Source organism: Pieris napi, chromosome 23 (genome assembly GCF_905475465.1).
Source record: "Pieris napi chromosome 23, ilPieNapi1.2, whole genome shotgun sequence".
NCBI classification, from domain to species: Eukaryota; Metazoa; Arthropoda; class Insecta; order Lepidoptera; family Pieridae; genus Pieris; species Pieris napi.
In genome coordinates, this window is record NC_062256.1 from 130754 (window position 1) to 156106 (window position 25353).

Below are 25353 nucleotides of genomic sequence, written 5' to 3' on the forward strand. Positions count from 1 at the left end.
CTTGCGGATTCCGCAGTACCTTATGTAATGAAATCACTTACACGTACGTACAACACCTCGTGAAACATTATATATCTTTTTTATACATGTTTACCGTCATAGGTATGTTAATGTCCACACTAAATTAACAGTATTAAATCGATTCAGAAAACATATACTTATAATAATTTAGGAATTTGAACAAAAAGTGTCAATATTTTATTTATATATAAAATATTATCGTTTTTTCAATTTCCACTTAAAGTAGGTACGTCTTAGTTGTTGTGCATAAGCTGCAGTATCATATCTGATTGATGAACGTTAGATGATGACTGATCTTATTAAAATAAGTAATATTATTGAAACAGAGCACCACCACCACCACCGCTAAACCTCTGTTTATGTTTGGCGCTTGATATATCTACCAAATCCTTGTGTTATGTATCTCGCATTCGTCGATTAGTATTTGCTCGCTGGTACTAAGAATTCGGTGCCCCTACGCACTAATAGGGTGTGATATCTCAAGTTGGAATAAAAAAAAGTAAATATAACGAAAACGTCCAAGATTACATAACAGTTTCATACCGCCCCATTTTACTATTTATAGCATAATATTATGTAAACGTTAGCTTATAGGTTAGGCTTATAGATTCTTTTTTTTAATCTTATTATTAAAATACATAAAAACTGAATCTCATTACTCTAATTACTAGGTCATATGTATTTTATTGAAAGGACCGTTGACAAGGTTGGACGAATTAGTATTTTAATGTAAGGAATTATACTAAATGTACTTTCGGGAAGTGAATGCAACAAATGGCCTATGAACTAGTTTGAGAAGAGTCGGTGCAGATGTAGCAATGTCTATATAGGCATGTTTATATACATGAAAAGCTGGCCTATATTGCCGCCCTAGAAAGAAACGTCAGAGCAGCGCCGCGGCGTTTTCCGGAACTAACGATACAGATTAAAAAATCAGTATCGCCATAATTGCGCGCGCATTTATCGACCAGGGTGATAAGGCTCAGTCAAGATCCGGCTAACGCGCGGGTCGGACGTATGCTGTATGGGTGAAATTCAGTACCCCGGCGCGCACGGCGTCGGCGACGATGACCGGCAGTACCGGGCGCCCTTTCGTCGCGCCCCACAATACAGATGGCCCACGCCCCAGGTGGCGCAGCCCTCGGCCTTCGCCCCGTGGAGGAGAGCGCCGGCGCCCCCGCGACCGGACTATCGGCGGAGCGCCTCGTATCCCGGGAAACCGGACGAACCGTTTCAGGTTTGTGAAAACATGTGATTTTCTGTGTGAAATCGGAGAAATTCAATGGAAAATGTATCATTCAGGTTGGTAACATTTTTCTTTCGAATATAAAGCTTTCGTTTCGAGTTTTACGTAAAGGCTTGAGCGTTTGTGAACAACCTTTTTAGCGAAGAGTAAATCTGAAATTCAGATGCTTTTTGCAGATCAGGCATAGGACTGTTACATAGGACGGTCTTTTTCATTTATTATGACTAAATCAGTGACGCCGACGTGGCGTTAAAAATATTTTTTTTCAGGCTCACGGTTAGTTCAACTACCACTCTAAGAATCTACTATAGATTAAGAAAAATGCCTAAAGATTTGTGAAGTGTTAGCGGAATTGCAAAATTAAATAAAAATAATATAATATAACATACAATTTAAACTTGTGTATATACAACGCAAGCGCAAATTAAAACATTCTTAGTCAACAATTCAATGCGTTAAGCAATAAGCAAACACTTTTCGATAGTTTTTGAAGGAAATGTCTTTTGTTTGTATAATTTCTTTAAGAAAATTCTTCGAAAGCAAACGATGTAAGTTCGTTGTTGTAACATATTTTTAGTTCAAATTGTTGATCGGACAACTCCAGTAGTGCTTCGATAGAACAACATGTTGTATTCCATTTTCTATTCTATGCTCTAATGAAAAACCATGACGAACCATTACACAATTTGTTCGTTAAATTGTTCTTATATGAGTATGTAATACCTATCTGTCTCTTAAAAAGTAAAGATGTCGAAATGCTGTATGCTGATAACGACCCATGTTATCGCGATACTATCTCCTTAAGATAAATCTATAGATAGATAACGTTTAGCCTGAATTCTAAGGCTCAATGTGGAAATCTAAAAAGTAGTAAAGTTTGCTAGTGTGTTCTTTGCAATTGAATCATAAATAGTCCATAACGATGAATTTAATTTTTAAATATTATATTGAGGGAAGTCGTCGACGAAGAACTTCGTTTAAGAACTAAAAAAAGTGCGGGCGTACAAAGTACACATGTTAAAAGTGAAACTTCTTTGGCAAACAAATTTTTATGTCTTGTTCATATTTATACAAGTCTAAAACTTTAGATTTCCGAGACTTAGAGGGGAGGATAAAGGAGGATAAGTTAGGAATTTAATAAATTTAATAGTCATTAAAATATTAAAAGTGTCATAAATTAAGACAAATTATAAATTTAATTTATTACTTCGATACTACCATTTTAATCAAAAAACCGGTCGCCATGAATTAGATTACATGAAAGTACTACGACAATAACTAAATACGAAATTACTTCTTAACATTAACGTTTAGCTACTAAAGCTGCGTTTCATCGCTAATTTAATGATTAAATAATAAACTGAAACGGACCATCCCCATACTGAAGCATGTCCGAATGAATGTCTGAATGCAACGACAACCGCAACAGCACGTAACTCAAAACACTACATAATCGTTTTGTTTAAAAATACAAAGAACGCATTGTTTTATGTTTGTTTACGAATTCGTTGCGACACCATAACAGGACACATTTTTTTATATAATATATTGCATAAACGGTACTGAAATACCACGGGATTCGACTTGCGAATGTCTCTTTGGTCGCGTTCTATCCGGGGTTAGTCGCATCACTTCAGCCCACATCATAAAATTATCAGAATCTAACAGAACAATTTAATATTAAATGTGTGAGATTATTTATTATTACTTATCAAATGTTTTAAAACTTCTTTTCTTAGAAGCTAAAATACTTTTTCACACTTCGGTAAATAATATACATATTTATTAGTAAAGAAATATCCGAAGGTAGTTTTTCATAACAATGAGAGTGACGTAGGAGTATTGATCGGCCGGAACTAGGTCAGCGGGTGGTAATGCGGGGAAAGCGACTCAAGCGCGGGCACTCTTTGGATGGGATGCCAAAATAAATTCATCCCTTGTGTTACTAAATATTAAGCAAAACGTATTACCAAACTTTCAATGAGATATGTGACAGGTCTCGATGTGACGTCTCGTGAAGGTGCTGCGGCATCCATTTACGTGATAAAGTTGGTTTGATTGAGTGATTAATTCAATTGTGAAGTTTTAATAAAATTACTCTTTTTACTTCTCTTTTGCCAAATACCAATACATGCCAATGCTAACGAGATGTTAAAGAAAAGTTAGTATTCCGTCAAACTTAAATGGCTCCTAATAAATTAATAAAAAAATAAGCACCAAACTACTTGTGTCCATATTTTGTGAACCTGTGATAAGAGTGTGTCGACCTCACGAAATAATTGCTCGCTATCGGACATAAACTGATTTTGTGATAGTATTATATACGATTTACGGTTTATTTTATATTTATTTACTTCTTTATCTACTAATCGTGGATATTTAACAGCAGTAAAAATGTTCCTTAAAGAAAATGTTAATCTAAATAGGTATTACTATTTTTTACTTGAAATATGAACTCATATTCTTCAAACCGGATCACTAGTTATAATAACAAAGCACCGAGAGGTTTCCCTAGATATTCATTAAATACTTTTTAAAATTAATTTCAGTTTAATTGTATGTTAGGCTAAAGCCATAACCAACGCTTATGAATATTCCAACATTACACCCAATAAGGTGAGTGTTTGCAAAATGTGACTGCTCTTATCAGCGTTGTTAAATTCAAGGCTGTTTTGACGTCACGAACGTCACAGACGTGCTCCGGCCTATTCTCACACCGTGCATTAGAAGGGGACAGGTGAGCCCACTGAAGCGTGAAAAAATATTGTTTCGATTATGAAATGTTTTTATCCTTTTACGCGATACAAATGGAAACTACGAGCAGTTTAAACAAAACTATTCTCGAATAGAAAGTTTCTGAAATAACACCTAAGTGTGAACCCCCAGTAGAGTGCACCATACGTGATATATGATGATACTTATAATAAAACCCAAAGAAATGAGAAATAATTGTTTTGGATGCACAACATTTTATCAAACTCAAGGAAACACATTTTTCTTCGAATGATTGATGTACTGATAACGACTGATAAGGAACACCAAAGTACGAAGAAGTGTGGGTACCTACCTCACTCACAAATCTAGGTTATATGTTTCAACAGTTAACAATATTTTCTTAAAATAGCGATGTATGTATACTAAAAATAATAAAAATTACTTTTAGAAGGATAATACCTATTATTTTGCCTTTTTTTTGACAATTTGTTGATTTCGGAAACCGAGCGAAGCTCGCTTGCTGTAATAGCATCATACAATTTTCATTTTAAATTATCATATTCTGTTTACAGTTTAGTTCAAATAAACTCGTATACAATTTATCGTAAACAGATATAAATGTTTTTGGCCATAAAAGTGCGTACGAACAATAAACATAACACACAGATCTGTCAGTCCGTCAGTTGTTGATTAGATAAGAGACCTGCACAACTAAATTGATAATAAATAGTTCGGCGTCATACTACAAAATGTAGTACTCTTAAGATCTCTTGATATTACTTTTAGGAACGGAATATCTCTGTATTATTAATTAATGCTATTTCAAACATCTGTATTAAAACTTATTTACTAATGTACTTTATAAGTTTTTGTTTTGTTCACATATCGTTCATTTCTAATTGACCAACATAGAGTTGAATATACATTACTAACATCATGGATCTGCGTTGAAAGAAATTAAAAAAGAAAATTAATCACGTCCTAAAATGCAGCCACATGATCTTTATAAAGACCCGTAAATACATAAGTTTTATATAATGGTAAAGTTTATTTTTACCACTACGATTACAGTTTACATTACTTTAAATAATTGCAATTAACTATTTAAATCGGATATTTTGGGTCATATATTTTTTTATTCGTTTTTACCTACCACTATTAAAGTAATTCCACTTACTGCAATTGCTTGTGATTAATTCATGATAAGCTACAGATATCCAGGAAAACTTAGTTAATGTACCTTATTTTAATTAACTAAAACATAAAGTTTTAGCTAAACAAAAAACACTGCCGTAAAATAAAAGCTATGACGATATGTTACGTATTTGCTAACTTAAAATATCAGGCGTTTTGTTTTTACGTACGCAGCGTAAAGGATTTGGGGATACCTTTAGTTAAAAAAATTATTTAAGTCATCTATAGATAAGAGTACAGTATAGGTAGAAATAGTCAATATACATTGTTCCGCCCGTTGATTGAACCGAAAACCCAATACGATTAACCTGACGAGGTTTTGAACTACTTAGATGATATTGTGGTTCTATGCAAATTCGCATTGCAGTTTTCTCTTGACCTTTTCAATATTTTTAAGATTTTAAATTAAATGTGCAATAAATTTTCGTCTTTATGCGGTGGTATTAGGGTACGGTTCACAATGGCATTGCGCATAGCGCATTGCCGTTGTGACGTCACACTGCGTAACAGAAATGGGTCAGTGGGTGGCTGGTATACGTTGGGACCTGCGTCGCTGGTGCTCGAACCGACAGGGAGGTCTAATGAGTTGGCTTACAACATATAACCAAATTTGGGATCAGCCTACTTTAAAAATACAGTCCAATTGGGCTTTTATCCCAGTTCGACAGTTAAACGTCTATCATGTTTAGGTTTTTTCTAAATACGAAGTAAATCGATTATGTACAGTTAAGAATTGAAATGGAATTTTCTTTACGTCAAATAATGAATCCAGAAACATACAAAATATACCCTCGCGTTACATAGTCATAATAAGAGCAATCGAAACTTACAAGATTTATTGATCCTCAGAATAATTAAAGTATGATTTAAAGTTATAATTTTATTTTTTCAGGACAGAGGTGGTCTGGACAATATGAGATCGTTGGAGCACTATCTCACCGACATAATGCGGGCTGATACCTCAGAACACATGAAAGGTAACTTATCTTGCTTCGGATATTAAGCTAAATATCGCTGGTTTTCTCAAAACTAATGACTGTTAAAAAGATACGTATGTTCTGATTATTATTTTAAACTGAAACTATAGTCCGTCTCAAAGGATGCTTTTCTCGAAAATTATGAATTTTATACGGACGAGTATATATGTGATTGAATGCAAAACAAACAACGACATATTATATTATACAGCTATAATATTGCAAAATCGGGTTAATTTATAATGACGTTGATTAGAATCTAGGTTTTATTTGAGTCTAAACCTTGCTTATGGCCTAGACCTTTTACAATTAATAAATATGAAAACACGTCTTTTTCACAGTAATGTCAAATTTATATTTAATGGCAACGCATATTTATTAAGAAATTATGTAAAATTAATCATTTATGTAATGCGCTTAACGTCAAGGTCTGAGGTTCGATTCTCGCTTGCGGCACGTCGAATTATGAATAGGTATTGACAATTTAGAAGCTCACCGTAGTTTAATAACAATTAAATTCATTTGATTGTCTTTTATGAATACAGTATAATAAGTATTTTAATATTTAATTACTTTTCATCAAAACCTAATTACAAACAAAGTCTCTGCCAAGGAATGTGGCGCCATCTTTTTAAAAGTGTATCGTATTAATGGTGTAGGTATAATTAGAATTTATGTAAATTAAGTAAATACTAAAATCGACACTGTTTTCCCTGTCAACTACATTGCATTACGAATACGACGCCGGAATCCAAAGATATATAATACTAAATGAGGCATTATGCATTTTAAACACGATTTTTGACATTTATTAAAGTTAAATTACAGAGTCAGCTAATGACTGGTAACATAATTTAATTTGTGAAGGAATTTAACGCTAAAACTGCTAGGGTAGCATTTAGCAAAGGTAAACAGATTCGAACCCCCGTCTTGCACATTCCTTCCTGTATACGCACTTCTAGTTGTATAAATCGTTGTCAGTTACGCAATACCACTTGTTGTTCGTCCTTGTAATGCTCTGTTTTACTGAAAGCGTTTTGCAGGTGATCGGTATTCATTTAATGATGCAATTCTTGAAAATAATAATATATTACTAGAGAGTAGAGACTCTATGCTAGAGAACTAACTAACTGTGTTAGAGACACACGATACAAACACAAGAGAAGTACCTATTCTTCTCTAGCTAACTCTGATTTTAATACGAAATATCTGACATGTTGTTTGATTTTAATAGATAACAATTTAAACAATAAAAACTAGTGAAAAGCGACAATTCGAAAATATTTATTTGCCACCCAGTCATTTTTCTACAAAATTTAGCAAAATAATATATTTAGTCTATAAGCCCAAAACTATTGAAGCTACAACTAATACACCAAAAATTGCAAGTATAAAAATTTATTGTATATTTATATAGTGTGACAATTGTTAATTGTTATGGTTGGTAAATTTTATACTCGGGTAAGGACATCAGAACAAATAACTCAATGAGAACAAACACTTTATTATTATGCAAAAACAAAAGCATCACCGCTTGACATTTTCGGTTTGGCTCCAGTTCACAGTTAAAAATAACAATCACCACAAACTATAGAGCGAAACGTCCCGTGATTTTACTAGTAAATTTTCTTATAACCCTACCGATTTCAACATCAAGCTCTGAAACGAATCTATCTAATTATAGTAAACATTTGAATTTAGCCGCTTAAAAGTGTTTTACAATGCGGCTAAATTTATAGGTTGAGAGGATTATAGATAGCCGAAGGTAAGCGGGTAGCTATGAAATGGTCGTATTATAGATAACAAAATGAATGTTTAGTGTTTGGCGGGAAAGTAAGCGCGCGCGTTGTGCGTATTTTCGTAATCGCTCGTTCTATTTTTAAATATTTTGGAGTACAGTGAACTTTTAAATCTATGTTTACGAGTGTGGAAATTTATTAGGTTTGACATTTTACTTTTCGTAAATTATTTTTAAGGCAATACCTTAGCGATATTTTTAGTAAATTTTCTGTACAATAGCACCATTACAATACCATATTTATTACTTACGTGTATTTTTCATGATTGGCAATCTCGAACAGTAATATGCAAATTAATAGTAAGAGATAAACCACAACTGATTAATGTAAAATATATTTTTAATAATTCAGTAACGAACTTTTTTTTATGATCGCATTATCATTATGCCCACACATTCTTCTTTCCTTATAATAGGATATAATATTCAAATTAAATTTACTTTTAATTTTTACACTTTTTTTACCTCGTTACTTAGTACTGGTACGTCCTAAAATTTAATCACGAAACGATAGATTTTGATTAATTATTATGAAATAAAGATTCACAAAATCGTGTTTTATAGAATTGTGACATTTTCACAGTTTAATTTAAAGTAACCGAATATATTTCTACAGAACACTCAAAATTTTGATACAATTTTTTCCTTTTGGTTTGACTCGTGTTAATAATTCTATATTTAAGTCGTCTACAGGAAACGCATTGTCTCTGCGTTCTATTATTATCTATAATAATTATACTAAGCGTTTCTTTAGTGTCTCTTTACTAAATTATTTATACATTATTACATACGAAGCAAACTTCTTAATTTTTTATTTGCTATTCACGAAACCCGATCCCATGACAGTCTATTCGCTACGCTTCTCTTCTAGCAAGAGTCGGCTCTTCTTTAAATAGTGTGAAGTCGTACTTCTGCGCTTATTTCTGTATCGAAAAACACACGTTAATGGGAAAATGGGAAAATGGTTCATATTGAGTATAATCAAATAATAAATCCAATAAATAAAAATGTATAAAATCCTTTGAAATCTAGGTTTCAGAATGACGGACAATCTAAGTGCAAAGGGCTTCATTTAAAAATGCTAAATCTAGATCACGCGTCCTTAGTTTCGTAATGCACTTTTTCAACTCGTTTTTGCGAGCAAACCTTGGTGATAACCTTGTTTAACAGAGCGAGGCTGACTTGACATTATTGATCCTCTAACCGAGTTAACACCAAACACTTTTTATAATGAAAATGTCTTTGACTCTACCTTTTCGTAAACCCCGGTTCATCAGCCACGATGATTGTCTATTATAGTATTTAATATAATAATATTAATGCCTCTACGTAAGGGTACGCAGTCGTTCTACTTGAAAAATACAATTCAGCTCAGGCATTTTGTAACAATATATAATGTACATACTCTTATTTATTTACATAAAGAATTAACACAAGTGGCTGTTAGTATTGTTAAGCAAAATCCGACCTTGAGCCACCTTGCGTAACGCTAGTGATGCGCTAGTGTCGTGATGTCGATAAAAATTACCTTGTCGATATTCGAACTTGCAATTGCTATAGACAAATACTGAAAATTCAGTGACAACGAGCATGAGCGTCGTGAAAGCGTAAAAACATTTCTTTACTGAATTTACTAAAAAAGGATTTTACGGTGTTTAAACGTGTGTGGGAGAAGCTATACATTTCATTGCTATCATTTATTGTATCACGTACGAAATGTCTAAAGGAAATTCGTTCAATGGCATTTTGCGTTTGTTTATTAAATATGAAATTAATGAAGTGATCAAAATCCGTGCACGTTTAATTAATGAATTCGCCTTGAGATCTTAGAAAGTGTTAAGTGCTATTGTCCACAGCATATTAATGAGAACACGGCGGACCTTGGCATGCTTTTAGTTTTCTAGCATTTTGTGTTTACAAACGTTTTTTTATTGGATCTAAGTTGTTTAAGATTAAAGGTCTTCGTTTTTCCTGTACGAGTCGTAGAGGCGAAAAACCGTGGTCATACCGACACTTGATATTTAAGCTTTCTTTTCTTCTTTTGTTTGGAAACCAATTACGTACTAGATTTAAAAGCTGTTTTGTTAGTATAGTAATGATTATAATTATAAATCGACATCATCGTCATAGTATCTCTTGCCTTTTACTTATTAATAATTGATTTGAAACCCTCACTCGTGACAGCTTCTACCTCTTATATCAATCGTTTCTCGACCTTGTACTAGAAACGTTTAGAATATTGTCAAAATTATCGATATGACGCTAATTTGTTGACGACGCTTTTTGCAAATATGACATAGGTAATCTAATAACTGAATTCTTAGAAATGTATTCTTTTCAATTCGTTGCATAACGTAAAAAAACTTTACTTGAATATTTTGATTTAAAACAGTTGTAAAAGCACACAAAATATGACATGCGTTGACACACATTTTAATTTAATTGTTCTTAACCAACCCTTCACTTAAGGGTGTACGCCATGGTCTCTTAGTGGGTGACGTGAAGCAAAAAACTTTGATGGATATTAGCGTTTTTCATGTGTGTTCACGTACATTACTCTCCTACATGCTCAAAGTTGTTGCCTTGAAAATTTTGCTTATAATAATATTTGACAGGTGTTACAAGACAAAGTTAATAAAAGTGTAAGTTGTAAGTTATAGTGCAATGTTTTAAAGTGCAAAGTGAAAAAGAGAAAATGATCACCAATATGCCTTTTTATGGTAAGTCCCCGAGTGTCCCAATATCTTATGCATCTCTGTACCTATGTTTCAGCTTTCAGTGCGAAAACTAACAGCCAACAATTTCGAGCGATTTTATTTAACATTTGCAGTTAACTTCATAGCTAAACACACAAAGCATAACACCAAAAAGGTTTTTTTTTAAATTAACATTTCTAGAAGCTAGAAAAAAGGAACTACAGACCTTACCAATCAGCTGTCTTCCATATAATATTGATAATGTTATACCACGCCTTGCGGTACGACGCATGCGCGTCGTCATGACAACGTGCCATCATGGCCGCGTTACCATAACAACGGGCCAACATGGCCGCGTTACCATGGTGACCCGGTAAGTAGGACGGCTAGCTCTAGGTGACCTGATTTTGTTGCTTTTTATATAAGCATTGTTCAGCCCATATTGAGGGTAGAGGTTTTTAAAGATATCCAAGAGGGCGATATTATGCAAAAACTAATTTAATTATAGACAAAAAAATCTATGACTACAAAATTATATGAAATAAGTTCCCTTGACTAAGCACTACAAACAAACGTACCTACTTGTACGCGATAATACCTTTTGTTCTAAATTTGCTAACAGATTTATTGCATTATTTACCTGCATTGTTTCTCGCTGTCGGGTATGAAAATAATGTTATTAAGGAAAAAGCAGTAAATAACTTTTATTTAAGGTATATACATTAACTTAGGCCTATATATATCTATGTAGAGATGTCGCAGATTTCAGATACGCGATCAGCCTTCTACGCCTAACACACGTTATCAATTTTAGGTCTAAGTCACTCACCATATTTAATTTGACCACACCTACTATCCCCCGTACTCATGTATAGAGTGGGTTGTCTAAACCTACCTATAGTGGCTCCCGTGTGTATACAATATGTACACATTATAATATGACAATAACAGAGCCGTTATGTAATTTAACATATAGTGCACGAGCTAAGTGCGTGGCCTGATTGTTAAATGACCTAGATCCAGGACAAACACATCCACATCTAGTCTAGGCTTTTACAGCATGACTTACATGAACTTGGAATTACGTTTTAATACTGACTAGGCGTGGCTTCGCAGAAGCCCTGTTGTGACATTTCTTTTTCCATAACGAAATGGTGACACAAGAAATGCTGTATAATAACGTGTTATGTGCTACGTAATAAACTAAATTAATTCTTTATATTCTGAATGGCCGGTCACGTAAAGGTCGCTGCGCCCTTTGGCCCGATCTATAAAAAAATTAGATGGCTTAAGCCGCGTTCAGTTAGCCGTGAAACCGTACCAAATAGATACACGAGACAAATACCCACTGGTGTCAGTTTCGTTCAAATCACCCACAGAGGGGTGAATAACCTTGTCACTATTTCATTTCGTCACAGGATCAGGGGTGACAAAGTATCATCACTTTGTGTTTGCTCCTTTTTTCTGATACAAAATAAAAAGTCTTAATGTTTTAGTTCTGCGGGCAAACGCTTAAGCAAATCTTAGTAGAGTCACGTAAAACGGCCATGATGTGGCACTGACCATTAAAATTCCAACTTAATTTTCCTTATTTTACATTTACACGGCTGATGAAATATACGAAAACACGCTTTAATAAAATGAAGGAACGGTTGACATATTATATTTTAAAAGATAAAAAGCGTCTAACTCATATAGACGTCTTCATTGCGGCGACCAGACCGATCAGCGAGGATTACTTGGAAATTTGTGAACCGTTTCACACTTTCACATAGTTATTTACTTTGTATGTACTGTAGACTCGGTCCATGTAGATGGAAAACCAAAAGTATGTGAAGTGCGATTACTTTTATTAGCAGCCCAGACACCGCACAGGTGCGATTCATTAGTGTGCCCCATACAATAAAATTAAATGAATGTATGTCTGTCAGTGCGCGTAAGTCGTAAGGCTGTATTGATCCAGTGACCTACTTAGCGTCGATCCGACGGCTCTGCGGATTTATGTCAGTTTTCACGGCGCGTTACCAATAGCCATAATAAACCACTGGACTTCGGAGTTGCTCTTTGGAGAAGACGAGGATATTTTCTGAATGCAATGTGTCGTTTGAGTCTCTTCGTGTTTGCTTCTAAGCCGGATTTTTATTCATTATTTACTTAAAAACACCCACAGTTTAAACAATTAACTTTACTTACACGGGCACAGTTATAGACGCATAAAGCTTCAGTAGGTAGAAATAATATTCCGTCAAAAGACATATCTCATTCATTATTTATCTACGAAGTAAGATACAGGATACTACAATCAGAGCTTGGTTTATCATTTTTAGATAGAGCATTGAACACTATGGGGTTATTTCATCATGTCTGCAATGATGCTTTTCATGCAAGCATATTATTATACATATCCGAACGTACAACACGAATTGTTGAAATAATAGCCCTGCCACATAGTTTGAGGTCAACTATAATGAATTATTTCCTTTTTGTGTGTACCGTGGGGCTTACACTGGTTGACACTTCGCGGAGGGGAATTTTGGTTTTATCAAGTTCTAGTCAGTTTTGTTGAGTTATAGTCGAGTTTAGTCACCAGTCGAGATATTCAGAGAGAAAAAAGTTGTTAGAGATCCCAAACTGCTCAGTCAAAAGATTAATTAACAATCAGTCCAATGCATAGTATTGGGGGTGATCACATCCTTGAAGAATCGAAAACATCGGCTGAGACGTTTTCATCTCGTACATTAAAACTTAAACGTATAAGAGCTTCAATGCACTATTTTGGGTCCATAAAGATAATTCTTTATATCGCTACAACTATAATAATTATGATTATTATACATTATAACTTTATTGGTATAGGTTTTTAAACCATCCACTTATAAGCGCCTATTGCTGACGCGGCGGCGCGAGCTTTTGACTTTCCTGAGACATTTCACTTAATATCCTGAAAACTATAAGTCTGATTACAAAAATCTGGCTACGGGTCTACGTCTACTTGCTGGACATCCGAATCGTTTGATACCTCGATCATCCAAATCGGTCCAGCCGGCGGAGCTATGATTGAACGTACTCACACAAAAAAATACACATCGAATTCATAACCTCCTCCTTTGGTTTTATTTAAGTCGGTTAAAAATACAGTATTTGATAATCTATTCCGATTTACCTTAAGTATAGATGAAATAGAAGTTGATAGTATTAGATGTGATTGTCTTAATATCTACCATAGTTTAAAATCCAACTCACGTTTGCTTTAGATCCGATTGTGAAACTCCGCAATGACGTTGTGAAACCGTTCAGCCAAAATAGACTTTATTCTCAGGTGTTAAGGTTCCTTTTAATAAGGATACACAACTTGGCTAGCACAGTGATATTATGTCAACGTGCATTTTCCGTTTTTAATTCTGGTACAGTTCGACCTATTTTGTAGTTTTACTTACCCATAGATAGCGTTGAAAATGCCTGTTTTGAAATTTCAAATTTCAAGTCTCTGTATCCAGGCTAATCCTTGCTATACTTGTATTTAAGTATTTTAAATACAATTTATTTTTGTGACGGATTAAAATTTTAAACAAAGCGTCTCAGTACTTAAAACCTAACTAGTTGGATATTCCTGTCACAACTGACAATTCTCAGTTTCCTTTACGTCAAAAAATATGAGCTAAATTTATCACATAAGTGAGTTATTTACGTAAAACTCATAGAAATAATTCCCTACTTTCAGTTTTTACAACACTCCATGATAGAGCAAGATCCCAGGGCCGCCAGACGTCACGTATTTTCTGACGGATGAAATGTGGACGATTGGGTAGTGTTAGTATGTACTATGATCGTATGCCTACCTGCTAGCTTGGTCAAACGGCCAATTTCCAGGTATCAGGTAATCAAGGTACACAAAAACATTACTTACTTCACGTAAATTCTCATGGCTGATTTTTATATATGTTTTCGAGTGTATAGTTAAAAATAAATTGTCAATACTCCCAGACACTTTCCGTCGGCCATATTGCTTAACAGACGCTTTAAGGGTCTCAAAATAATTAGTCAACTTCACGTAAATTCTGACGCTCCATTTTTATATATGTTCATCCGACAACTATTTTAAAAGCTTTGACAAGAAGACAGACCGATCCAAGGGGCCAATCATCCCCTAAACTAAATTTTAATATCTCTATGAGTGGGAGAGCATTATCTACGCGCATGAGACTGAGTGAGACCGACTGCGCTGTTAAAGCCATGAAAATTACTTGAACAGATATTTTATAATTTTTAGAACTTTTGTTGACAAGTAAATTATAGCAACAAAAATAAGAAAAAAATTGACACATAATAAATAATATTAAAGTTAGCCGACATTTTTTTTTTTCAATTTATTAATTAGAAATAAAAAAAATTTTTTTTTAAAAATACCACTTATATTTAAATAGCAGCAATTTTTTTAATTAATTATTTATTGGAAATTTGGAAACAAAGTGGAAAAATATTAATTCTTCAATATTTCTTAACAGTGGCTTTTAATCTTCATTATCATCATCATCAAATATCAATCTTGAAATTGAATATCTAAATCGTGATCGTCATCATCAGCATTATCCTTATTTTCTTCCTCTGTAAAAAACAAGTTAAACAATGAAGGTCTGAAAAAACTAAAAATATACAAATAATATGAGAAACGAAAATAATTTACCTGATTGTTCTTCCAGCGACTCACTGACAAAACCCGGTAATTGATCTCCATCGAACCAATGAAAATCATATTTACCATCTTGTAGTGTCCAGCCATTGTTTTCGGGGTTGAAAATATTTATCATCTTCATACTTGCATTGTTCCAAAGCTAGCCCGTCGAAACTGTTGCCAAAGCTCACTTTTACAAGGTGGTAAGTTACTGGCATCGAAGTTTCTTAAATTCTTTCGATTGAATTCTTCATTTATATCAGATACCATGTATGTAAATGATAAACAACTGTAGTCTGGCAGCATCTACATCAATTATTCCAGGAAAATTGTAAACATCACAGATAAATTTTTGTATTATGTTGAATACACGTTCTTCTTCATCTACATCACCAACAAAATCCAACGTACCAAAACGGTGAAATGCTTGTTGGTACTCTTCATTTTTCTTCAAAATATTAAACGGCTTTTGCTTGCCCTTTTTGAATAATAATAATTTTTCAAGTAATTTTCATGGCTTTAACAGCGCAGTCGGTCTCACTCAGTCTCATGCGCGTAGATAATGCTCTCCCACTCATAGAGATATTAAAATTTAGTTTAGGGGATGATTGGCCCCTTGGATCGGTCTGTCTTCTTGTCAAAGCTTTTAAAATAGTTGTCGGATGAACATATATAAAAATGGAGCGTCAGAATTTACGTGAAGTTGACTAATTATTTTGAGACCCTTAAAGCGTCTGTCAAGCAATATGGCCGACGGAAAGTGTCTGGGAGTATTGACAATTTATTTTTAACTATACACTCGAAAACATATATAAAAATCAGCCATGAGAATTTACGTGAAGTAAGTAATGTTTTTGTGTACCTTGATTACCTGATACCTGGAAATTGGCCGTTTGACCAAGCTAGCAGGTAGGCATACGATCATAGTACATACTAACACTACCCAATCGTCCACATTTCATCCGTCAGAAAATACGTGACGTCTGGCGGCCCTGGGATCTTGGACCATGACGGTAACATCGTCATTTACAGTTACAAATAACTAATTTTGTATTTTATTCACAGAACACTAGAGAGAGTGTCTTTATACTTTCATAAAACCTTTTTTGGAAAAGTCCGACAATTAAAAAAAAATTAAAATTTCGTAAATCGAAACCGATTGTCATTTTTTTTCATAACGTGTTCCTCCCGCGACGAGCGCTTGTGTTTGCGGCAGTTTTGCAGTGTTTTTTTACGTTTTTCAATTTAAAAATTATGTCCGTGCACACGATACCTTTAATTACACCGTTCATTCGTGGTCCGAGATTCCCGTACAGAAAAAGTGAGTACCTTTCAAATGAAATTACCAGACAATACATATTTTTCATATATTGTTTCTTATTTAAATTCAAATTAGATATTATACATTATTTGAATACAATATATACATTTAAACAAAAGTTTTTGTTTAGGAAAACATTTCGTTGTCTAGCAAAATTTTTTTTGCATAATTGTATATATAGAACATCTTTCTTTTTCCATATAAACCATATATTTTATTCCCAATGATTTTTGATCCTCATACAACTATTTTTCCGTGACCAACTAGAATAGGTCAGTGACATGTCACTGACTTACGCAAAAAAGGTCGGTAACCTCTAAAACTAAAAAAAATATCTGTAAAAATATTACACAGTTTTTAAATAAAAAAAATTAAGTACGAAGAGCTGGCTGGAACTCACCTCATGGATTTCGTATCAATGGCGAAACAACTATTATTTTGTTTATAAAATTTAATAAGCATGTATGTAAAAGAATATAAGATTTGAGGTTTAGGTAAAATAAATTAATAAAGCCAATGGATTAGTACTGTAAGCCAGTGAGTTATCAGCCAATTGTCAGCTGATGGTCTATTTTGGATGGATTTCGATATTGTTATAAGAGTGTCGAAGCTTTGAAAACGCAGCTGCGAATTGTTGTGGTCGTAGTGAATTTCTTTCGTGACCTTTGACAACCGGCTTATAAGAAATCGGCATAAGTACATCTACACTGTGACCCATTGCGGAACATGAGACTGAAACCTAAATGTCAGGATTCCGCTTGTAGCTAGACCAAAACATCCATGATTCATGGCCCACATCAATTACTGTGGAGTCAACGACATTACGCGTTGGACCGGTGCCAGTAGGACAGCTTTTGGTCTATTTAATTGAACTAGGAAGTTAGATAATCGGCGCTGCTACATAAACTTTTCTACTATTCATGTCCATTATAAAATTGAATTGTACTTATAAAAGTTAGTAATGAGCCTTTATCAAATAGATAAATAGTAACAATACAGAAAATTTGAACAACGGCTGCAGTTGAAAGTAATTTTAACAAACACAGGGTCACAGAAGATAACATAATAGTATACGGCTTCAGTTATGAATACCGTGGAAATCTCATTAAACCGTAATTGTTTTACATTCTGACGTGCAATGTTATACTGAGTATAAAGTTTTGTCGGTGTGAAACGATGAGCATAATCTCGTTTCAGGCAAATCGCCGTTCTTCCCCGGCGTGGAGGAGGGCAGCGTGGCGAGTGCGGCGGGCGCGGGGTCTCCGCCAGGACCCAACGAACAGGCGCAGGACGTCGTGTCGAGGCTCAGCGCAGCCGGTGAGCATAGAACATGTTATGAGTACAGATACAAGGACCCGATCGACCGAGTTCTAAGAGCGACGATTCACTGTTCCAGGACTGTCGATGTGCGTTAGCGCCTTGGGTTCGCCCGCTCGCTCGTCGCCGGTTTCTGCGGGCTCGGAGCACGGCGAGCGATTTAGCCGGAAGGTGTTTGTTGGGGGTCTGCCGCCGGATATCGACGAAGGTAGGAATAGAGATTAATTTGATTCATACTTCCCAAGTCCGCCACTTAACCACGTAACCACTAACCATCATATTGGGGCCACACAATACGTGACATAAATTAGATTTGTTAAAGAAAGGATATTTTATGTTGATATTTAACAAAATATGCATGTCTGTTGTGACGTGAGTTAATTATCTTCCAAAGTACTGAAATCGATATCCGTAAATGCCTATAAAGCGGGCAATTTATATAACAACTGAAAACTGCATTCGCTTACATAAACAGGCTATTTTTATAAAGTACCGAGGCTCACACGTTGACTATGTAGGTCACTCTATTGTAGTAATCTCTTTAGATCTAGCAGATTAGGCTGTGGTGACCTAGAAAGCCCTAGAAGCTAGGTCTTATATAATAGTCAACGTGTATATATGTCGCAAGTAAGGTCTATTTTACAGAAATAGACACATTTAGCTAACTTTGTCATATTGCAGGTTTAAAATTTATAACTACAGTTGTGTCTAAAAGTGTATCTATGTATAAGCAATAAGCATTAGATTTCATTTAGATTTCCTGCGAGGGAATTCAGTGATAATAAGATTGTAGTATGTTCTTTGTTCAGTTGACTAAATGCACGTTATGACAAAATATTAAATTTATCTATTACTAGCTAACCCGGCAAACGTCTTGCCATGTATATTATTTCCAGGAAAAAATTTTTTAGTTCAATAAAAATAACTATCTACTATAATAAAAAATTGGGGTTAATCGTAGAGGGGTGAAAGTTAGGGGTTGTATGTATTTTTGCATACTGTATCATAAAAAATAAAAACAAAAAAATTGTCTAAAAATTAAATAAATCATTTTGAAGGTGGACACTCATCACTTAGAGGTTTGAAAGATAGATAGTAGCCAATTCTCAGACTTACTGAATATGCATAAAAAAATTCATAAGAATCGGTTGAGCCGTTTCGGAGGAGTATGGGAACGAACATGGTGACACGAGAATTTCATATATTAGATATTTATTGCATATTTTGCTTTTTGCCATCTACGCGTATAAAATGTTTGTATCCGATGAATTTTCAGATGAAATAACTTCGTCATTCCGTCGGTTCGGTCCCCTAGTGGTAGACTGGCCTCACAAGGCCGAGAGCAAGAGTTACTTCCCGCCTAAAGGATACGCTTTTCTGCTTTTCCAAGTGAGTGTTTCCAAGATTGTTAATTTCCTTTAATTTCGTACCAATAAAAATGTATTAAAACGTATGCGGTTCGGCAGGACGAGAGCTCCGTGGCGGCCCTGATGGAGGCCTGTATAACTGACGACGACAAGCTGTACCTGTGCGTGTCTTCGCCCACGATCCGCGACAAGCCCGTGCAGATCCGGCCTTGGAGGCTCGCAGACGCCGACTTCGTGCTCGACGCCAGTATGCCCCTCGACCCTCGCAAGACTGTTTTCGTGGGCGGAGTGCCGCGCCCTCTGAAGGCTGGTGAGTAGGGCGTTAGAGTTATGAGCATTTTATTATGTATGTAGCGCACCATTTCTATATAACCTGTTGCTCCTACGCGAGTGGGTGACTCGGCAGCCGTACAGTATGTTGAATATTGTTGTTGCAGTGGAGCTGGCGATGATAATGGACCGTTTGTACGGCGGAGTGTGTTACGCCGGTATCGACACCGATCCCGAACTGAAATATCCCAAGGTTAGTTTCGCTTAGATGTGATGTGGTAGACCTTTAATAATGCCGTTAATTCATGTTTGAATAAAATGTTCAGGGCGCCGGTCGCGTGGCGTTTTCAAACCAGCAATCGTACATCGCGGCCATTTCTGCGCGTTTCGTCCAACTGCAGCACGGGGACATCGATAAGCGGGTCGAGGTAGAACATTGTTTTTACATCTCTATATATAAGCCTGGTTAGCGCCGACCGTTCCTTCCCAAAGCTGTATCGTGAGAATAAAGACGAGTTCCTCTCCAGGTGAAGCCGTACGTGTTGGACGACCAGATGTGCGACGAGTGCGCGGGAGCTCGCTGCGGATCAAAGTTCGCGCCTTTCTTCTGCGCCAACGTCACTTGTCTGCAGGTACACGACCGCGCCCCTCGCACACATTTCCTCTCCTTCGATCGGAAGCCGCTCTACGGAGACGTCTGTTTCAGTACTACTGCGAGCACTGCTGGGCGACGATCCACTCTCGGCCGGGACGCGAGTTCCACAAGCCCCTGGTGAAGGAGGGCGCCGACAGACCGCGCGCCGTCCCCTTCCGCTGGTGCTAGGATCGCCGGCGAGGGGGCAGAGGGGCGACGGGCGGAGGGACGGGGGCGAGGAAGGGGGAGGCGGGACCGGGACGAGCGTCCGGCGTGTGGATCGGCTCGATGCGGCGGTTCCGCTCTTAGACTACGGAACACGGCTTTCGGCATCGTCGGCACGCGACGCGTTTCTCGAGTTAGATTAATAAAGCAACATTATCCAAAGTTAGTAATTTTAAGCAAAATGTATTGTGCGGGGTGGGAGACTCGAAGCCGACCCCGACGTAAGCAAAATATATCCAAAACTTAGCTAGTTGTCAGTTCGTTCTCTAAGGTCTTTAGCCGACTCTTATTATAAGATAAAAAGGTCCGAGGCTGGACTCTGCGGAGCGAAGCGTCGGCCGAATAAAGTAAGGTGTAAGTGGAATGTCATTTCTCGGAATAATTGTACCTGTTAGCTAGAGTAAATTACCCGATTTCCCTAGTATTTTTCTATTTGGATATTGTTGCTGTGACCTTCGCCGGGACGGCACTGTGTCGTCCAGCCCTATGCGAGTGCGTTTTAGCCCAGAGGAGTTTTCGGAGTGGAAACGCCCTCGGGCGTTTAGGTTTTATTTGGAGGAAGGATTATTGTTTCGGGGTGTGTTCAGATTCTGTTCCTAAAGGCGCCGCCGTCGAATCGGCGGGAGGCGGTATGGGCCGGTGTTAGTACAAAAATGAATAATGTTACCATTTTTGGCTGTAGTGCTCACGGTTATTCTTTAGTCTCGTAGTGTGTATAGTGAAGAACATATTTTTGAATCCGCCGGGATAGTGCAATAGACGGTAGTTTAGATATAATGTTATTATCGTCCCCGTTCGATCTCCGCTCTAGAGCCGGAGTCGAAGTTCAGAAGGGGCGGTGCTTTGCTAACTTCGAGTCGTTTCAATCGTCGAACTAGTTAACTTGTCAAAATTATTCGAATATCGTAGAGTTTTAAATGGACAGTCTCGAGTCTTGGCATCGTTGTGGTCATTTGGAATTTTACAAATTTTGATATCGTATATGGTTATCGCATAAGGCATCACTTGCATTGGTCGAAACGGTTTGTTTGATGTCGTCTTTTCGTAAAGGACGTTAAAATGGACGGAGCCATCGGAGCGAGAGATGGACGCTTTTAGAGATGTACTTAATTCGGATACAGATTTCGTATCCCGACCGACCACAGAAGTTTATAGACTGTAGATAAGACTATGGCGTGTTTTTCGATAATTGTTTTTAATGTTTTTGTAAAAGTTTTTTCGTGTCGTGTCTTCTCTGTAGTGAGGCGAAGTGCCTTGTGCGGCGAACGAGTAGATGTTCCCCTCCCGTGTGTGAATCCTTTGGCAATTCCGATCTCGGAACTTGATTAGCTACGATTGGTTTTTCCCATTATCTATTGCTTTCATCTTGACACTCGATAAACCTTCAAGGTAGCGAGTTTTCAAATCTATTCTAATAAGGGTTTGATATTAAGGTGAAATTGATAGACATCAAAATTTAGATAATGTTATTAGTAGATTTAGCAAAATTTCAGCTATCGTAGCTTTGATTCTTGTCCCGACTCTATTCGCTAAGAAGATATAATGTTGAAGTATTGCTACTACTTATTAATGCAACAGGAACACTAAACGTATAAATTGCGGGACTCGAATCAAACGCTGTTTCCCTTTAAAAATGCACACACGTGCGAAAGGTCTACACATTTATCTCCTCTAGTAAAATTTCGTAAAATTCATCACAATTTCCTCTCTTCAATCCTAGTCTAGATATAGTTATAGCACTGACGCCCGGTTTCTATCACAAGTTGCATCTTCATACTGTTGCGGTCTCTTCCTCTTGGTTGGCAAATCTGGCAGTTGAAAAGATTTTGTGTAAATTTGTGTCTGGCTCGCTACAGCGTTTATCTCGATGTGTGTGCATTTTCCGTTTTGTTTGTGTAAAATTGCTCAATATTTGTTTGATCGTTTGGAGTGCCCCTAACCCCGTAGCGTGGTACGGCAGGTTGCGTGAGTGTGGAGTGGTGTGGTCGCACTGTCCCATTTTGTATTTTTATATTTTTATAAAAAAAACGATTAATGTGAAATTCGGACGTGATTTTTTTAGTTTGCACGCAACGTTGTAGCCGACGCTGCCGTGTCTAGATATTTCTACGTTTAAAATTGATCTTCGAGAGACGGAGATCTTTGCCCGAAACGATTGGCATTAGATAATTTGAAAAACTGAGGTGATTGGATGGGATATGGGTCTGTGGCGAGTGGTTACTTTGACGGGTGACATCGAAAACGGCGGGAGTTTTCGAGCTTTTGACGTTAGACGTGAACGATTCGACTGCACTTACTAGTTGGGAGGAAGATTTTCTTCGCTTTATTAGATTTTTATTCTATTCGCTTGTTTGTTTTAGTCTATTTCGCCCCGCGGTCTTGGTTTAGATTGTCGTTTAATTTCTACTCAGTGTACCTTTTTGAGTTTGTAAGGTTTAATATTTAAGTTGTTTTGACCGGTTTATCCTCGGGGCAGTTTTAGTTAATAGTTTGTAGGACGTTTTGCTTGGTTCCTTGTTTACGGCCGCTTCAGGCTTTTGTTCTCGTTGTAAGTTGTCTGTTTTCTATTAATAGTAGCGGCTTCGACGCTATTTTTTTCCATTTTTAGATAGTAATTTTGTCGCATTAGCATATCACGCGAGATACACAGTGCGGGGGGGCATAGCGATATCTTTTCTTATACATGTTTTGATGTGGAATTTGTACTTTTTTGATAACTAAGTAGCAAATATTCGGATTATTAAAATTATTGTTGTTATACGATTTAGTCCCCTCGTATAGTCCTGTGAATTTTTTTGCACATTCACTCGCATGTACATAGTACCTATCGTACGTTGTTTCTTAGTTTAAAAAAATAAAATCCGCAAAAAAAGTTTTTATATCGACTTATCGGAGGCGGACCGAAATTAGGAAATTTTTCTTAGCATTATTCGCCTAAAGCGAAAAGGCTTGTAAATTTTGAAGTGAATAGAAATTTTAGTGAAATTATTACATTATTATAAATAATAGTGAAAGTAGAGCAATTCATTAACTAACCTAGTTGAAGTATAATACATAGTACCTTATACCTTAATGTTGCTAGACAATATAATTATGTTTGTATAAATATTTCTTGCACTGTCGTTTAAGTATTTTTCTAATTCAGATAGTTTGGGAATTCTGACAGGCCGGGAAGGTGCATAGGAAAATATTTTTTTAGTGAATTTTAAATGAGCCGACTCCGCAGCGTCTCATACAATACATATTATTATATACGTACCATAGACAATATCATTGATTTCGAATTCATAATGTAAAATTAATTTATTGAGTTGCTTCCTTAGCAGTGCCAGGAGTCGGCCTTACTATTATTTCAAATTAGAATTATATATTTTTATAGAGGGTTATTTCATTGACTTGTAAACTACAATCAATTTTGTTAATTTCGTGTTTGGTGCCTACTGCGTGACTTTGCCGCTGGCGAGCTGTTTAGGCGCCAAATATGAACTCTAGCTAAATAATTTGAATGTTTATATAAATTTAAAACTTTTCTTTTTATTCAAATGTATCAGTTTCGATCGTTTTGTCTGATCAAGTTTCCAATAAAATGGAATTAAGGCGAAACGATCATTATTATTTTCTTAACAAATAGTGCTTTGACATTGATTGCTCCTTGTTTGTTTAATGCGATACGTTTAGACAATTGTGGAGATATTAAAATGAATTTGAAACTTTAATTGCGTTTTATACTGTAGATTTGATTTTAGGGGACTAGGCTTTGTTTAATGTTTAATATTACACTACTTTCTTGAGAATGCGTTTATTGTTAATCCATAATACAAAGCCTAGTTCTTCGAGATACCGGTCAGCCTCTGTGTTGTCATTTTATTTTTGTAAGTACATTTTTGCAACATTTCTCCACTAACGACCAAAGACAGCGTCCCAAAGACAAGAGACAAGCGGGGCATGTTGCCATTCCCAAATATTCCTTATTTACTTTTTCCTGGAGAAACTGGATGCTTTTAGACGTAGTGATACCCGCTTGTTTTGATATATTTTTGAATTCCTATTTATTTTTACAGTTTTTTTGTATTACTTTTTTGTATTATCAATTTATTTAGTTTAGTATCGTTTGTTTTTTAGTATTTTTATAAATATAATAAATAGTATAAGCTTTGCATATTGCACATTGGCCGTAATGTATTTAATGATATGTAAAAAAATAAAGCGTTCTATTTAATCAGTTGGTACGAACGTGTACAACAAAGGCGTTCCCGAGCGTTGTACACGTCTGTGGCAACACGATAATGATCGTTATTGTCAATATAATAGAATACCTACATTGTAGTTTGAAGATTTCAGAGCTTTACAGATAATTTAAATTTCTATCAAATTATGCAATACTGTTTTTATATATTTATAATTATGTATGTAAATGATTATGTAGTATTTAGACTTGAGTTTTTTATTTAAGAGTGATTATTTTTTGTTGTTTGAATAGTATTATCTTAGAATTAATTGACTTGTCAGAGTTAACACTATTGCGGGTATTTTTAAGAGGCAACATTTTTCAGAGAATTGTCATTATTATTAATTTAAATAAAATATGAATAATGCCATAGGCACCTGGCATGCACCTTCTCACTTGTCAGTATAATATTAATAAATAAATATAGATGGAATTTTGGTGTGGACTAACAATATGATAAATGTTGCCACTTATACAAAATAAAGATTTGGCTGTTTAAAAACTTGATTACTCTCGGACAAGTCTTAGTAGATATTGTTTAAACTGAAATACTTGAATTTTTATATGAATTTTATTATAATATGGTATTTTACTAAATATTAGTCCAATATTAAATCTTTCATGTGTTTGTTTTATTTATTCCTGGTCTTGTTCAAAGAGTAACTGATATAG

At 35.7% G+C, this 25353-nt stretch overlaps 1 protein-coding gene across 2 annotated transcripts; it reads left to right on the forward strand.

The window, feature by feature from the left end:
* Positions 1 to 997: 997 nt before the first annotated feature.
* Positions 998 to 25301, forward strand: LOC125061223 (translational regulator orb2). 2 transcript variants are annotated; one of them, XM_047666532.1, is made up of 10 exons: positions 998 to 1258; positions 6069 to 6153; positions 17838 to 17957; positions 18037 to 18165; positions 19234 to 19346; positions 19424 to 19634; positions 19762 to 19847; positions 19921 to 20022; positions 20122 to 20226; positions 20301 to 25301. In XM_047666532.1, exons 1-10 carry the CDS (start codon positions 1046 to 1048, stop codon positions 20415 to 20417), a joined length of 1281 nt encoding a protein of 426 aa, XP_047522488.1. In that variant the 5' UTR covers positions 998 to 1045; the 3' UTR covers positions 20418 to 25301. The 2 variants fall into 2 exon arrangements, with proteins under 2 accessions (XP_047522488.1, XP_047522489.1); XM_047666533.1 differs by lacking the exons at positions 998 to 1258; positions 6069 to 6153 and adding an exon at positions 16496 to 16640.
* Positions 25302 to 25353: the final 52 nt, after the last annotated feature.

What these genes read in the sequence shown, in the direction of transcription:
- LOC125061223 (XM_047666532.1), top strand. Translation starts at nt 1,046, where the DNA reads ATGGGTGAAATTCAGTACCCCGGCGCGCACGGCGTCGGCGACGATGAC. An exon ending in AACCGGACGAACCGTTTCAG is followed by an intron (nt 1,259 to 6,068) that starts GTTTGTGAAAAC and finishes TTATTTTTTCAG; the next exon opens with GACAGAGGTGGTCTGGACAA. An exon ending in GCCGCGCCCTCTGAAGGCTG is followed by an intron (nt 19,635 to 19,761) that starts GTGAGTAGGGCG and finishes TTGTTGTTGCAG; the next exon opens with TGGAGCTGGCGATGATAATG.